We start from the raw sequence: 14,468 nt of genomic DNA, 5'->3' as shown, positions 1-14,468 counted from the left end.
TTTCACTTTTTAATTTCAATAGAAAAGTCTACGATATATATTCTATATTGTCTTAAAATCATATAATTGTGATTAAAAAATAAAATCAAGTTCTATTAATTTCAATGCTTAGTTCATAGGTATTACACAAATTAATAAAATAAACAACATAAAAATAAGAATCTAAACATACTACCAAAATGAAATATATATCAAATATTATAGGGTTAGAAACATTCAAGTTCAATTCACTTCACCACATTACTATCAAGAGTCACAAATACAACCAAAGTATGAAACAAAAACACTATGATAATCTAGTCAATAGAAATATTACAAGTCTTGGATCAGAATTAGTTAATAATTTCTTAATCGGTAATTGACAACTTATCAAAATCTGGAAGGTCTTGAAACTCCTTTTCATTCTCCATAATCACCCGAAATCCTACATAATCAATATGAAGAGTTTACTAAATAATTTAAGATTTCACTAAAGTTACACATTACAACTACATAAGATATCATGTAAAGATTTGAAAATACCTTCTTCAAATTTTGAAGCCTCTTCCAATTCATGTTGAAATTGAAGATGTATTGGATCAGAATTTAGCCAATTTTGAGTACATATGAAAGCCTCCACTGTTTTAGGAGCCAATGAGCAGCGTGATGAGTCAACAACATGTCCTCCAGTACTAAAAGCCGACTCAGACGCTACAGTAGAAACTGGAATAGCCAAAATATCTCTAGCCATATGACCAAGAACCTCAAATTGATCACTGTTCATCTTCCACCACTGTAGTATGTCAAAATCACCTTCGGTCCTAACATTGGCTTCCAACAAATAGATATCAATCTCCGATGATCCCTGTTTGAAAGGTGTAGTAGAATCATCTTTAAATTCCTCAACAATCGTGTCGTAGACAAAATCTTCACCCACATTTTCATTTTAATCAAAATCAATATTAGAATCCAAGCCTGAAACAGTTTGTGTACTAGTTGTACTAGTACTACTACATCCTTGTCTACTCCCACTCCGAGTAGTACTATACTTATGAAAGAGACGTCTACAACATTGTTCCGCTACATTTTCCATGGATTCAGCAACCTCGGGATCAAAAACATTTTTCAAACAAAAAGATACAAATCTTAATTTCTTTCGAGGATCCAACACAATAGCAACATACAACAACAAATTATTCTTTTCATTGTTTCCCCAATATTTCTCAAATTTTGCCTTCATGTTATTAGCCATTCCAACTGACAATGCATTTGCACTACCCGCATTCAAACGTATACAATTCAGAACCACTGTAATCTGATGGAAAACCAAGTTCGAAGTAGTATACAAAGAACCCGAAATCTTTAATGTGACATCATAAAATACTTTTAAAAATCGTATTAACATCCTAGCATTTGTCCAATCTTCCTTATTCGGTGACATATCATGTCTATACGAGGCATCTTCATCTTCTAATCTATCAAAAGCTTTTTCAAACTTAACAGCAGCTTCAAGCATCATATATGTGGAGTTCCATCTTGTAGGAACATCAAGACACACATAACTCTTACAAGCAATTTTTTCAAGTTCAATGCACTTTTTAAATTTCAAAAAACGAGCAGGAGAAGACCTTATAAATCGCACAGCATATCAAATCCTATCAATACAATCATTATGTTCCTTAAAAGCATCAGTTACTATAAGATTCAATATATGGGCACAACAACGAACATGCAGAAATTCCCCACCAAACAATAATCCTTTATTGAATCAATGAAATGGGCTGTTAGGACCATGTAATTAATATTTTGTCCTGATGTCCAACAATCAGTGGTGAGAGAAACTCTATACTTATTTTTTACAAACATGCCTCTCAAACGATTCTTCTCATTAACATACAACTTAAGCACATCTCTAGCCACAGGAAATCGAGATGGAACAACAAATCTAGTATGATTTCCACATGTTAATTTATCCACAAACTTCTTAAATCCCTTATCCTCCACAAACTTAAAGGGCAATTCATCAACTATTATCATCTCAACCAAAGCATCCCGACAACCATCTAAACTAAATGATTCACATACAAGTTGTGAAGAATTATCTCCAACTTTGTCTTTAGGTTTAAAAGCTAATGTCATTTGAGTTTGGTCTCTCTTTTTTTGGTAAGGGTACTTTTTGCAATTTTCTAAATGATGCTTCATAGTTCCAGTACCATTACGTTTAGAATGACATGCACAAACAACTCCACAATATTTACATTTAGCACAAGGGTCATTAGGATCACCTTTAAGCCTCTCAAAGTGGTCCCAAACCATTGATTGTTTGACATTCTGACATTCTTCCTTATTTTTGGGGGATTTGGAACATCTTCTCTCCCATATGAATCAAGATCAACATCAATGATTTTACGCTTGCCATCCGTATCTTCGTCCCTTACGATTTTTGAAGTTTCACAACTCCCATCACACTCTAACTCCATATCCGTTGAATCCATTTGATTTAACTGTAACGAGAGTAAAAAAAAGATATTCCATTTTAGTGTGTGTGGGAAGAATAAAAGAAACCCAAAGCTTAAAATAACAAATCCATCTATTGTTAATTTTTTTTTCATTATATATAAAATCCAATACATATCTCTAATTATTTCACAAAAAAATAAAATTCAACTAAGACAATAGCTCATGAAATCGTATATAGAGGTGAAATTGAATCTTTAAATGGACTGAGACATAATGAAAATAAATTTGAAAAATTATAGCATTATACATTTTCATTAAAAATTGACATGTATCTATGACTATAGATTTTTTTTCTCATTGATGCAATCTCAAACCTTCAAGATTACGAGCTAAAATAAACTAAAATATTTATTAAATATAATCTCAAACTAAAAATCGAGGCCCATATAACAAACTGTCCTAATGATGTAAATCAATTAATTCTAGCATCTTAGCCATCGAATTTAAGGGACAAAAGTTCCAATTAATCACAAGAATTTCAAAACAATTACTAAACCATTACAACCTTGCTATCATCTTTAGATTTAGTTAAATTATCATACAAAGAAGCATTGCATAAAGCAGTTTGTTTGTGTATGATAGTTCACCTAGAGAGAGTGCACTGACGATTGACGAATATCGTGAAGGACAACATGAAGATAATTAAAGATGCTGTCCAACAAATGCAGCTACGGTGGCCACAATGGTGAAGTAAAGAGCTGTGCAAAAAATTTACAGCCTTGCTCAGTTAATCGATAGACTGGAAACTTTGGAGAAATGAGAAAAGGAAATTTCTCTTTTACATTTTCGTATACACATATATTCAAAAAGAAAAGAAAAAAAAACCTAATGGTGTCGGGTTGGGCGTGACGGCGGCTGAGCGAACGGGTGTCAGGTTGGGCGTGCGGACTGCGGCTGATGGCGAACGGGTTGGGCGTGACGGCGATTGCGATTGAGGGGGAAAAGGAGTCACCGACGGCGGCGATTGCGACGGCCAATTGAGGGGGAAAAGGAGAGAGATCTGTGCGACTGTGCGTGTGGATGTGGAATGGGTCGATTGCGATTGCGACGTCCAACTTCGAGCGTGAGGAACTGACGACGGCCCGCGAGGAACTGACGAAGAAAGAAACCTAAATTTAGAAATATATATATATATATATATATTTAAGAGGGAGTCGGTTCGGTCGGTTTACCAGACTGACCGACCTCATAGCTTGAACCGACCGATTCAAACTCGGTTTTTAAATTATAAAGCCCGAAACCCGACCGCCCATACTATTTTCCGCCCGCCCGACATCGGTTCGTTCGGTTTCGGTCGGTCGTTTCGATTTTTCGGCCCACCATGCTCACCCCTAATTTAAATAATTGTTTTGACCATGGTAAACAATCGTGTTGATAATGGCAAACGATCGTGCAGACAGTGATAAATGATCGTTTAGATCATGTCAAAATGATATTTAAACGATCTTGATATTCTCAAATATGTGGAAGATGAAGTTGCTTCAAAGAATCTTGTCAAGAACGTTGAAGATGAAATAGAAGATTTAAACAGAAAAATAAATCGTTTAAAAATAGAAGAAAGAAAATTTAGAAGAGGAGATGAAGAAAGAAAAATGACAAATCGTCACAATACTCAAGGATAAATCTAAAAATTAAGAAAATATTATAGGACTTTATGAGATTTTACCTTTTACTATATTAGCCATAAATATTGGTGTGTATCATTACATTTATGAAAATTAACATTTTAAAAATATAATTAAAGTGAGAGATGAAATTAGCAAAATTTTCATTTTAAAATATGTATCGGTGCCTTTCATTTGAACCTTCTTTTTTGTGATTTCCGAGGGCCCAAAAAACAAAAACAAAATGAAAATTTTATTTATTTATTTAATAATATCACTCTGGCTTTAAAAGAAAGATGTGGACAATTCGTGGGACCCACTTATTACCGTTAGCCTTTTCTTTCTTTTCTTTTCTTTCCGGTCGTTTCGTTTTCGGCCACAAAACGACGGCGTAATCAATGATATGACCGTTGGCTCACCGTCTTTCTGCCGTTTTTCCCAACGGTTCCACACCTTTCCCTTTTCAAATATTACACTTTTCTTTCTTTCTTTCTTTTCTTATGGTTATTGAGATTTATTTATAAAACCAATTTCAAACGCAAAAAAGATTCCTAAAATTCAACTCAAAATTTACTTCTTTATTTATTTATTTTTATATTTTGAAACATATATATCAAATCCAAATACGATATTTTCTCGATCCATAAAAATGTTAACCTTTTCTTGTGTGTGTTTTTTACTTTAGATATAAATTCTTGAAGTTTTTCTTTTGGTTGCGTTTATAAGATTTTATATTATTGAAGATAATTGTCATCACTTTATGTACCATATCATCTTCCATATTTAGCGAACAAAAAATTTTGGTTGTACTATCAGTTACAAACTAAGCTCAACAAGCCTTACACGTTACTTAGGATGTTTGTTATTATTATTTTTTTCTTTTCTTTTTAAGTTGAGTTGGTAATTACTATAGTATGGAGTCATTTGAAAAGTTTACACAAATAATAAAATGAGAAATATGAGTTAATACAAATAACAGTTTAACACTAATAAAAATTTGAGAATTGGAAAGTAATTATTTAAAGGGATGAGTAATTAAATATTTTGTTTTACCCACCCAGCTCAACTCAAGTTTAGCGTCGCTCTCTTGACGATAAATTGTTTAGTCTACAAATATTGTAGTATTGATATTAAACTTATTAGTGGTAATAAAATAGTTGAGTTTACTCCTTCCAAACTATCTAACAATCAATAAAAAAAGAATTACTTATGTTAAAGGTTTAAATTTATTAATTCAAATGAGTCCTAAATTAAAAGTTTAAAATAAAAGCTAACGTAACAAAAAAAAATTAATATTCAAATTGTTGTTGAGATAATCATCGATTCCATCACTCTCAAAGAAAATAGCAAAGAAGAAAAAAAGTTAAAGTCTAGTTTTCTGTAAAAGGTAAGTTGTAATTTTCTTTTCAAACTGTAATGAACTTTGCTTGTAAGGAGTGAGTTTGATGTTAACCTTTCACCCATTTCTAAATGCTTACTCATCATATATACTATCTTAACATCAAAGTTTTAATTGTGTAGTACACAAATTTAACTTTGTAAGAAAGTCTCATCATAAAAGCTTACTTAGTTATAATTAACCAAAAAATAAATAAAGTTAAAAGAGAATAGTGATTAAACCACTGATCCAATAATAATTGCAGCAGAATATATTGAATGATATGATTATTAATAATTGAATATATATATATAATATATATATTGTGCAATTTTATCTTTTTTAATTAACAATAGGGTTTGGTGGTTCAATTTGAATTATAGGTAAAGATGTTGACAATTTCCTATTTTCATCTTCTCCCTAAACAGTTACCACAAATATTACCCTTTAATGAATTCCAAATATACCAAAAAAACATATCTCTTTTGTCTACATCCATACATTAATCTTTGGCAATACCTTATATTTCCTAACATTTTAGACATAATTATTAAATTTGCAATTGCACCAACAGAGTAAAGGAATTTTTTCAAAAATATATAAAAAAAGTTGACAAATTATTTACACTCCATGTAATAAAACTACTAAAAAAATTGTTACACTTGATTTTTCTATAAAATATATATAAATATTTTGTTAAAGGACTATTTTTAACAATTTTCCTAAGTTACTTTAAAAGAAGTATAAGGATTTTTTAGAAAATATTTTCAAATAAAGTAAAAGAAACCAAAATATGGGTACTGATTTAAATGTGTACAGATAATAAAATTTTGTTTAAATTTGAAAATAATATTCATAGTTTCATAAATTAAAATAATAATTCGAAGCACATATGTATTAATTCCGTAATCCAATAATTTAATTTGGTTCGTTGAAAATAAAGAAAATAAAGAAATGGTGGAAGCTCTCCGGCTTATATCCATTTGTTGGTAAGTGGCGGCTGATTGGATTGGAGAATTTCAAATCAGATGTTTGAAGCACTATCATCCTCCATACTTATTATCCCACCTCATACTTTCTCTCTCCTTTTCTAATTTATTTTCTTTATTCCTTCTCTCTCTCTCTCTCTCTCTCTATATATATATATATTCTCTTAAAATAATGACAAACCAATCAAAGCAATGCCAGCCTTGGAACCATATCTTCTGCTCATTCAAGGTTCAAAAATATATATATATATATACACACATACATAATAAAAAGCTTCCTTTTAAAAAGCCCAAATACCCTTACTCTCTCTCTCTTTTAATCATGATCTTGGAGTTTTTCGGTTCCATTTTTGTTGGCTCAAGAAAGGCTCTTACAGTATTGTGTTGATGAGGTTATCAGAGCTTACTTAACAGCAAATGTTTGTAAACAACACTTTGAACGTATATAATATTTTTCTAATAGACACGAAAAGAATTTAAAATTCCTTTGGAGAGTCACTTATATGCATCTTCTTAAAGATGTTATAACGCTTTTTATAAGGTAGTTTCTCTTACTCGTTTAAATATTGATAGTACTAGAGTGATTGTGGATCTTGAGGTTGTAAAGCGTTAATGCAACTTGATAAAATTTTCCATTATGGTAGTGTATATATTCAATGTGCTCGGTTGTGCAACTCAAAACCTAATTAAGGGACTTTGATAATTTCTTTTATTATTTTTAACAATATAGGTAATTTATTAATTAACTGTATCCTTTATACATTGGAATGCAAAAGAAAACAAATGAATAAATGTTATGTTAGATAGCCAGAATTATAATATAAAGTTGAGTTACCCCTTCTGATTATAATAATATATAGTTAAATTTGATAATGATGATGGGGTCATCAAAGCAATAGAAAAATGGCATGTAATTAATAATTAAATGAGTTTTTTTGTTGTTAATTTGGAAAAAGAAAATTGTTTTTTGGAATCCATATTATACCCATCATTGCTTCTCTGAATAAAGGGGTTCTACATTTGTCTTAGTTTCAATAATTCACTTAGACCTATAAAATTATAATTAATAAATTTCACATTTTTCGAAAGTGCTTTTTTTTTTTCCTTCTCTCTTTTGTCAATTATAATAATAATCACACTTTACAAGTCATTCCTATCTTTAATATAATTATATTATCCATATTATTTATTTTAAATTTAAGTTTATCTTTCAAAAAATAATTCAACAATACTTTTACTCAAAAATACTTTAATATTAGCGTTATAATTTCTCAAGAAAAATGACAATATAAATTGAAAATTTAAGAACGTGTTGAACATTCAAAAACTTACCAAACATGAAATTAAATGTTCAAAACTACTCGATATAAATCTAAAAATTGGGATGACATTGGTAATTTTTTTCGTATCTCATTCATTTTCCTTTACCCTAATCGAGTTGGAGCATGGTGGATGTAAGATTTCATATTTTGGATTAACTCATCTTGTTTTGGACAAGTGAATTTATAAGTGATATACTTTTTTCTTCTTCTTAAATTTCAATTGTCATTCTACATTTTAAATGTGTAAGATGATTAAAATTTTACATCTATTTCGATATATATCCCAACTTTCAAAAAGTTCCATTTTAACGTCTGAAATCTGAGTTTGTATAAAAAATAATAATAACAAGCATAGGTTTTTACCATTTAAATCTAAAAAGGAAAGGGTTGGTATTTACTTTCTTAACAAAAATCTAAATAAATATATTAAAAAATTAAAACATGCAACATATCTATCTATCTACGTCATACAAATCCAAAATCAATTCTTCCTAACCATGCTTGAGAAAATTCAACTTACACTTGAAAGAGGATGTCAAAATGATGATAGAATCACGAGTCGCTTTATTCTTTATTGCAAAGACAGTGACAAAAACACGTTATATCAACAAAGTTTCCAATACATAAAATATCCTCAACAAGGACACCAATCTCAGCGTAAAGAATATACAGTTTCTATTGAGATAAGTATGGTGACATCCAATGCATCAAGCTCCACCTCCAACGGGGGAACAAGAACCCGACCACTCTCCTTCAACCATTCTCTCAACCCCTCAAAATGGTTTTAGCTTCCAATATGCCATGCAATGCCCTTTAGAAATGAATTTAACGACCTCCCGCAATAATGTATTCATCATACAACACATCTCTAAACTATACATGTTACAGTTTAACCATAAATTTAAATTAACAACAGTTCATTGTCAACTAAATCTTAGTGGATAAGCAAGATTAGTTTTATGATTTATAAATATATAGTATGAAACATATTTTAAAAAAACTAGAGTTCAAATTTTTAATCGACCAACAAATACATACGCGAAAACGTAAAATACAACTTTATGTTTTTATTAAAAGACTTGTCTTCAAATTTTTGTTTTAGAATTTCTACCGAACAAATCCTAGAACTGTGAAATATGGTTAAAAGAAAAAACAAAAGGTAAAAAATAATAATATATAAAGAAAAGTAAAAGAGTTGGGGGGAGGTGTGATAGAGTGGAATCTTTCATCTTTGGAATCCAAAGAGAGTCACCAAACATAAAGAAAATAAAATTTATATAAAATGTTAGAAAGAGAGAGGTGACATATGACACACCATCTCCATAAAACTTGATTCTAATTTGTACCCCAATTCAAACTAAAATCAAAATTAAATAATACTAAGTATTATAACTAACTAAATTTAACAATTTTTTTGTTTGTCACTTTTAAGTATTTACTATAAAATTATAACCTTTTGAATTAATGAATTATCATGTGCAGCTTAAGAGATATGTCATAAATAATAAAATAGTAACATTTTGAACTTATCAATTATCTAATTTAATATGTTTATTGTTTATTTTTTACGTTTGTCAATTCTAGATTCTATAAACACAATCTAATTGTACAACTAATAGTGATCAATACAATTGTGTTTGATAATTACGAAGATGAGATACTATTATTACAGTGTGAAAATTATGAACTTTCGTTAATTTTTTGTTAATAGTAGAGATTGACCGTAAGTGATAATGGTGAGAAGGAAATGATATCGAACAATGCAAGGTAAACAACCTCAATCATATAATCAAAGACTCTTCAACATGTCTAAGTTAATGTATTTAAAAGTAATAAAATTAATTTAGTGATTAAGACTCATCACAATTGATCGATTCATCAAGATAAACACGAATAAGACCAAAATGTAATCATAATAGGTTTTCATTTATTAATAAATTGTAACAAGCTTGAATCACAAAGGTAATTAGATTGTTTTTGGTCTTGTTTACTTAAAAATGATGTAATTAAATTGTTTTTGATTATGTTAGTTTAAAATTATGAATTTTGTCAAATTTACTGTTATTTTTTACTTCTACTTCTACCTTGAAGGTCAAGTGATAACAAGTAACAATAAAGATGCTAAAATTAATAACCTTTTTGAACTGTAACAAATAACAACAATGGTAGCAGCGACGATAACAAAAAGGCAATGGAATTGAATTGAGGAGTATGAATTTATGAAAGATGTAGTAATTTTAATTGGTTTAAAACAATAAAAGAAGAAAAAGAAAAGGAAAGAAAATAGAAAGGAAAAAGAAAAGGTGTGAGAAAAAGACAGGATGTAACCGTTATGGGGGAGAGTGAGTGAGTGAGTGAGTGGGTGGGAGAGGTTGAGTTGGATGCCAGGCTGCACCCCTTCTGCCCTCTTCCTCCCCCCTCCCATTCTTTCCTCTCTTTCTTTATCATCATTACACTCACATGGTCTTGCTGTACTCAATCCCTACTTCCTCTACTCTCTCTCTCTCTCTCTCTCTCTCTCTACAATCTCATTCCTTTTCTTTTTCTTTTATATTTATTAAAAAAAAATATATCCAAAAATATATAACATAATTAAATAACATAATTGCAAAATGGCTTTAGGAAAGTTTAAGTTTGAAATTAGTATAATTATTAATTGATTTTTTTAAAAAAAAATTTTTTAATAAAGAAGCTTAAAATCCCAAAAATACCCCTAGGGGGTATTTGGCCTTATCCATAAAAAGCAACCATTTCCCATTTCCTCACCTTGCTACCAAACTACCTTTACACACTAACCAACGCAACAAAAAACCTCCCTCTCGAATTTCCGCCGTTCCCTCGCCGGGATTTCATAACAATGTCCAAAGAAGTGACGGAAGAGGGACAGTCCGGCCTCAGAAAGGACTACGTCGACCCACCCCCGGCTCCACTCATCGACGTCGCCGAACTCACCCTCTGGTCCTTCTACAGAGCCCTTATCGCTGAGTTCATCGCCACTCTCCTCTTTCTCTACGTCACAATCGCCACCGTCATCGGCAACAACAAACAGACCAAAATGTGTGATGGCGTTGGAATCCTCGGAATCGCCTGGGCCTTCGGTGGCATGATCTTCGTCCTCGTCTACTGCACCGCCGGAATCTCCGGTAAGTTCATTAAAACAATAATGCCTCATTTCCCCTTCCTCTTGCCTTTTGGGTTTTGGATTTAGGGTTTTTGTTTTCTTGTAGGTGGTCATATTAATCCAGCGGTGACATTCGGGTTGTTCCTTGCGAGGAAAGTGTCGCTGATCAGAGCGTTTGGGTACATGGTGGCGCAGTGCGCCGGAGCCATTGTTGGCGTTGGGTTAGTCAAGGCTTTCATGAAGCATGATTATAACAACAACGGCGGCGGAGCCAACGCCGTTAATTCTGGTTACAGTAGAGGAACAGCTCTTGGTGCTGAGATTATTGGAACTTTCGTTCTTGTTTACACTGTCTTCTCCGCTACTGATCCCAAGAGGAGCGCGCGTGATTCTCACATTCCTGTAAGTTTCTTCTTCTCCCCTTCTTAAATCGCCATGAGTTTCTTCTTCTTTCAACTTCCAAGCTTATTTTTTGTCCGTATATTTTGAACCTCTAACCTCAAATGTACAAGTAAGTGTTAGTTATCGCTCGGTTACGCTCACTTTATGAAAGTTCTTGAACAATGTGACAGGTTTTAGCTCCATTGCCAATTGGGTTCGCCGTGTTCATGGTTCATTTAGCAACCATTCCCATTACAGGAACCGGAATCAACCCGGCCAGAAGCTTCGGCGCCGCCGTCATCTACAACCGTGAAAAACCCTGGAATGACCACGTAAGTCATCCCCAGCGAGAGAAATTTTCAACTAATTATTTTATTGTCCGATCAATTTTTTTTTTAACCCTTTTGTTGGAATTTTACAGTGGATCTTCTGGGTGGGTCCGTTCGTCGGAGCATTAGCGGCGGCAGCGTACCACCAGTACATTCTCCGGGCAGCCGCCATTAAAGCTTTGGGATCATTCCGCAGCAACCCCACAAACTGAGAAGGAAGAAGATGATGGTAGAAGTGGAGCATGTTTTTAGAATTATTCATTATTAATTTGTGTGGTTATGTGTGATGATGAATGAGATTATGAGGAGGATGAAGGGAAGGGATTGTCTTTGAATGTTTTAATTTTATTTAATTTTTATAATCTTTTGTTTGTTTAGTTTATTTTTGGCTGTGTAATATTATGATTATCTCTTTCCTTTTGTTCATTATAAGACAATTTGGCCTTCAATTTTCTTATCTCTCATCCTTGCTCTCTTATGCTTTTATGAGTGAAGTGGTAAACAACTTTTTAACCCTAACTTTTGAAAACTTAAAAAGAAAAAACAAAACAAAGTTACAGTCTCTTTGGAATTTGGTGAGTAATAGAAGTGTTTTGGTTGAAAACCACTTTTGAATTTTGAAGGGATGTTAAACTTTCTTGGAATTAAGGAGGAGCTATAATTCAAATTTATAATAATCCTCCATTCCACTTTGGTTCTTGTATTTTTACCCTTTGGCAACTTTTTTTTTTTTTTTTTTTTTTTAAGTTTTTATTGTGAAAATTATTAGGAAGGTTTTACATGTGTATTAAAAACGGGTCCACAATTGAAATCTGTAAAGAACCTTACACGATAGGAACCAAATTGGTTAGGATTAAATTGTGTTATAAAGTTTAAGGACTAATTAATGTTATTTTCTAATCAAACGTTTTACAAGATTACTGTACTGTTTTTAATGCTAATAGAATTGGAGTTTTTAACACTTATAATAGAATATTATTAAAAAAAGTTGAATTTGTATAAACTAATCTTATCTTATGTATTTAACAATATAAGCTACTATTTTAATCTCTTCTAAACTTTTGTAAGTGTAATGACATCATACTATTTTAGGTTTTATTTTCATTAAAATTATAGCGTTTAAACTCCTTTCTCAATCCTCCTCGAATATATATTATCATAATCTTTTTTCTAAATACATAGTATCATAATTTTTTTTTTCTAAATGCATATTATAATAACAACACTACGTATCGCGATCTTCTCCCTCCAAATGGATACTTGAAGGTTTTAATAATGAAATGAATTGATATTAAAAATAGAGAGAGAAGTTTTGAAAGCAGGAGGGAGAAAAGGAAGTAGTAAGTTAGAAAATGATATAAGTTAGGATAGGATGGGTTTCATTAGAATCCATGGAGTAAAACAAAGGGCCACGTGTCAAAGAGAGGGTAAAAAGGAAGGGAGAGCTATAGCTACAAAAACTACAGACGTATTTGTGGGGTATAGTGACAGACCAGCTTTTTTTTTTTTCTTTTTTCTTTTTATATATATATATATATTATAATGAAAAAAGGTAAATAATTAAAAGAAAAAAAAAGGAAAAGATGTGTTGGGTCAATCTTGGACTAAACTCCAACGACAGAGTTATAATAAAAATAATAAAAATCGATTTTCATGAGCTTATTATATTAAAGAAAATTAAAAAAAAAAATAATAAAATAAAGAAAGAAAAATAAGAAAGGAAGTGGGGCCCAGACACGAACACAAACACAAAAGAAATGTTTTTAGTTTTTATAGAGGGGGTGGGGGGTCGGTCACGGCAGCACATGGGGGGAGGTGTGGGTCCCTTACTCTCTCAAAATACGCTGTTTCCTTTGTCGTCTTGTGGTTTGGTTTCTTTTTATGTTTCTGCTTTTTTAAGATTTTAAAAATTGGTTCTCCACAATGATTTCCATTATACACACACACACACACACACACACACACTAATTTCTAAGTTTATTATCATCCTCTAATCCCCTTTTTAAAACCTATCTATATTATTATTATTATTATTTCAATTTTACTGTTTCCTCCAAATTATAAATCTTTACTTTTTTCCTTTTTTATATATAATTATTATTATTTTACGGTATATTAATTAACAACAACATCAAAAATATACCTTTTAAAATCAAAGTACTAAATCAAAACAAAACTCAAACTTCCAAGTTAATTAGTGATATTTCAAAACCAAAAACTAAATTAAAATCAAACTTAAAACTTAGCAACTAAATAAAAAATACATTTAGAAATAAACAAAAAAAAAAAACATATTAATTTTACAAAGTAACTTCTATAAATCATGAAATTCAGAAACAAAACATTATCCAACTAGAAAATAACTAAAATTTGCCACTATGTTGCAAGTAATAATTTTGTTTTACATTTCTAAACTATTTCATTTTCATCCAAGAAAAATACATGAGAACAATCTTAGAGTAGTTTATATCAAATAAGTTAAGATAAGCATCATTAACTTAGAGTATAGTTTAATCCATTTAGCCTTTTTATTATTATTATTATTCATTCATTCATTCATTCTTTTCTTTAAAAGTAGCAATAAGATATACTATAAGCTGGAGGTAGATTTGGGCTATGTCTTATATGTGAACAGCCTATTTCTTTGTTGAGGGGAATAAAACGGGACCCATAGAAAGGGTAAATTGGTTTTTAGAAAAGTTAATAGTTGAGCATGAAGGACATGAGTCAGGCAAACCCTTAGCTCTCACAAACAATCATGCAAACAAAAGTGAAGAGCACATTTGTTTTCAAACAGTAACAACAAATGATAGGGGAGCCAAGCTGATTAATTCCGTTTTTCAAT

At 31.1% G+C, this 14,468-nt stretch overlaps 2 protein-coding genes across 2 annotated transcripts; one reads left to right on the top strand and one right to left on the bottom strand.

Moving 5' to 3' along the window:
* Positions 1-285: 285 nt before the first annotated feature.
* On the bottom strand, positions 286-3,572 carry LOC107990917 (uncharacterized). Its single transcript, XM_051090326.1, has 5 exons — positions 3,325-3,572; positions 3,087-3,197; positions 2,265-2,483; positions 523-844; positions 286-424 (listed from the first exon to the last, which is right to left on the bottom strand). Exons 3-5 carry the CDS (start codon positions 2,472-2,474, stop codon positions 348-350), a joined length of 609 nt encoding a protein of 202 aa, XP_050946283.1. The 5' UTR covers positions 2,475-2,483; positions 3,087-3,197; positions 3,325-3,572; the 3' UTR covers positions 286-347.
* A 6,966-nt stretch (positions 3,573-10,538) lies between these two features.
* Positions 10,539-12,080, top strand: PIP2-10 (aquaporin PIP2-10). Its single transcript, NM_001393787.1, has 4 exons — positions 10,539-10,935; positions 11,020-11,315; positions 11,486-11,626; positions 11,716-12,080. Exons 1-4 carry the CDS (start codon positions 10,650-10,652, stop codon positions 11,833-11,835), a joined length of 843 nt encoding a protein of 280 aa, NP_001380716.1. The 5' UTR covers positions 10,539-10,649; the 3' UTR covers positions 11,836-12,080.
* Positions 12,081-14,468: the final 2,388 nt, after the last annotated feature.

This window comes from Cucumis melo, chromosome 1, assembly GCF_025177605.1.
Source record: "Cucumis melo cultivar AY chromosome 1, USDA_Cmelo_AY_1.0, whole genome shotgun sequence".
Classification (NCBI taxonomy): Eukaryota; Viridiplantae; Streptophyta; class Magnoliopsida; order Cucurbitales; family Cucurbitaceae; genus Cucumis; species Cucumis melo.
The sequence above is the reverse complement of the archived record's forward strand: the minus strand, read 5'-3'. Positions and strand labels throughout refer to the sequence as shown.

Excerpts from the sequence above, each read along its gene's own strand:
- PIP2-10 (NM_001393787.1), top strand. The coding sequence starts at position 10,650 with ATGTCCAAAGAAGTGACGGAAGAGGGACAGTCCGGCCTCAGAAAGGAC. Across the intron at positions 11,316-11,485 it reads CGCGTGATTCTCACATTCCT|GTTTTAGCTCCATTGCCAAT; the intron begins GTAAGTTTCTTC and ends ACAATGTGACAG. Across the intron at positions 11,627-11,715 it reads AAAAACCCTGGAATGACCAC|TGGATCTTCTGGGTGGGTCC; the intron begins GTAAGTCATCCC and ends GGAATTTTACAG.
- LOC107990917 (XM_051090326.1), bottom strand. The coding sequence starts at position 2,474 with ATGGATTCAACGGATATGGAGTTAGAGTGTGATGGGAGTTGTGAAACT. Across the intron at positions 845-2,264 it reads CCACTTTGAGAGGCTTAAAG|GGATCATCGGAGATTGATAT; the intron begins GTGATCCTAATG and ends CCTTTCAAACAG. Across the intron at positions 425-522 it reads GGCTTCAAAATTTGAAGAAG|GATTTCGGGTGATTATGGAG; the intron begins GTATTTTCAAAT and ends TTGATTATGTAG.